Raw genomic sequence first — 2347 nt, forward strand, 5'->3', positions numbered from 1 at the left:
TTTGTTCTAGGTTTAAAAACACTTAAAGATTGAAGTTTTGCATCTAGGAGTTTTTGTTTCCACTAAGACAGTTAACTGAACATTTTTTTAATTAGTCTTGTACGAGAAAAATGTAGACAAATTCTTGAGATAATCTTTAGTTAGTACATATTTCCACAATACATACAATCTCTATAACTACTCCACTACCACTTTAGAAAGATTCATCACATTTTTTGCTAAGAGACGAGTGAGTATTTTGTGTGTAAAAAACACTTCAAATGGACTGGATTTAAGATGGGAAATTATTTCATTTTAATGCTAAAATCTAAAGGTTTTTTTTTCAATGTCCTTGTAGTGACTTCTTTTTGGAGTTCGTTTTCTTTATGGCGATATTGACAATGCGTAACAAAACAAAAGTAAAATGCCAATCATTTACGTACTATTTGGGTACAGCTTACAATGTTAACCAGAAAGAAGTCTTCTTAGGTCTGTAGGCAGTTCAAAATCAGCATTAAAGCGGCCACACGTTAAACCTTCTCCACAACGGCATGTCACACTTACTGAAATGTGTCTTTTGACACTGTTTTTTATGTTGTGGAATTATGTTTGTTTGTTTATTTATTTGTATTGTTGATCTTCAAAAGTTTACAGAAAAAAAAGAGAAATAGTGCCGCAAAAATGCTGTGCAACAAATCCCATGGGAAACGTTAAGGTTGGCATCAGGAGATTAGTATAAAAGCGTAAGTTTACTGCATATGTTACTCGACTACTTGGCTTTGTTTAATATTCAGTGCAAATATAGTAGAAGGGCATTCTTAACATTTTCAAGAAGGTCATTTTCCCTTATTCTGTTGTTGTTTTCTGTTTTCATTTTGATTTCCTTTTCACACTACTTGCCACTGAAGTAAGGCATGAGATCTTTTAGTACAACAGTACAAATATTTTGTTTAAGTAAAAGGAAAGGCAAAAGTGATTTAATTATTTATGTTTAATAGTTTATATGTAATTTTTGTAATTTCCTCTCTTTCTCCTTCTTTTCAGGCTATAGAGAAAGTGCTTTTGCCTTCGCCATCTCCGCTGCTGGCGTAGCTCATAGTGTGGCTCGTGCCTGCAGTCAGGGACGTTTAATGTCATGCGGTTGTGATCCTTCGGTGAATCGCAAAACTCTTAATAAAAATCTCAGACAAAGTCTAGACAAGGAAAAGAAACAATTTCTACAATATCTGGAAACGAATCAAATCTTAACGGCTGAAGATGAAAAGAAATATGAACGTTCGAAAATTGCCAGCCGATGGAAATGGGGTGGTTGTTCACACAATATGGATTTTGGTGTGGAATTCTCAAAGCTATTTCTGGATTGTCGAGAAAAAGCTGGCGATATACAATCAAAAATAAATCTACACAATAATCATGCTGGGAGAATAGTAAGTAAATTTCAGAAGATAAAGGAAATGTTAATATTTCAGATTATTAAAACATTTTGGAATTGGAGTAGTTTTTTTTTTTTTTTTTTTGATACGCTTTTGTTTTTAATTCTTTTAAGTTCGGTTGTATTGTAATAACTCTGCCTTTTACAGGCCGTTTCCAATAATATGGAATTTCGCTGTAAATGTCACGGCATGTCTGGAAGTTGCCAATTGAAAACATGCTGGAAATCTGCTCCTGACTTTCATGTTGTTGGCAAAGTATTAAAACATCAATTTCGAAGAGCTCTTCTCGTTGATCAATCGAACCTGGGCAATGGAGAACCCATAGTGGTGCTAAAAAGATCACGTAATAAAAAATCCAATAATGGTTTAACCAATACCGAACGAACCAATGAGCGACACGAAAGACCCTCGAATACAAAAGTGAATACGGAAAAGAATGCTCAAAGATCTGCCCGCAAATTAGAAACTTCACTATTCTACTATCAAAGATCACCCAATTTCTGTGAAAAAGATCCTACAGCGGATATTTTGGGTAAGTTATTAAAACAAAATACATATGTGCATATGTACATATATACAAAATCAACATTATTAAGTATTAAAATGTTTTACATTTAATTGCCGGCAACAGCACTTAATTAATAAATGATTAATTGAAAATGCTGTTAATATTACTGCTGTTGCTGATAACAAATTTGCAAGAGAGCAACAAAAAAAAACTAAAAACGAGAAATTCATTTAATTTAAACGTGCAATATCATGCTAATAAACACTTCAATTGACAGGCTTATTAATGAAATATGCAAAACAGTTTTTACTTATTTATACCACCACTCCCCTTCTGATGTCTGAGGGTACTCTTGTGTTGTTAGTCGTTGTAATAAAATATTTATAAAAAACAAAATGAATGTGTGGCGCAGAAAAAAATTAAATTA

The 2347-nt window shown here is 32.9% G+C and overlaps 1 protein-coding gene across 1 annotated transcript; it reads left to right on the top strand.

Annotated features, from left to right (window-relative positions):
• Positions 1-1023: 1023 nt before the first annotated feature.
• LOC119615881 (protein Wnt-10b) lies at positions 1024-1944 on the top strand (the record flags this gene model as incomplete). The annotated part of the gene is made up of 2 exons (XM_037971859.1): positions 1024-1406; positions 1560-1944. Coding segments are annotated over 2 exons (768 nt in total), but the record flags the coding sequence as incomplete, so codon positions are not given.
• Positions 1945-2347: the final 403 nt, after the last annotated feature.

The sequence above is a fragment of the Lucilia sericata genome, unplaced genomic scaffold, assembly GCF_015586225.1.
Source record: "Lucilia sericata isolate MDLA Ls3-8-SP2 unplaced genomic scaffold, ASM1558622v1 Contig010500F_arrow, whole genome shotgun sequence".
NCBI classification, from domain to species: Eukaryota; Metazoa; Arthropoda; class Insecta; order Diptera; family Calliphoridae; genus Lucilia; species Lucilia sericata.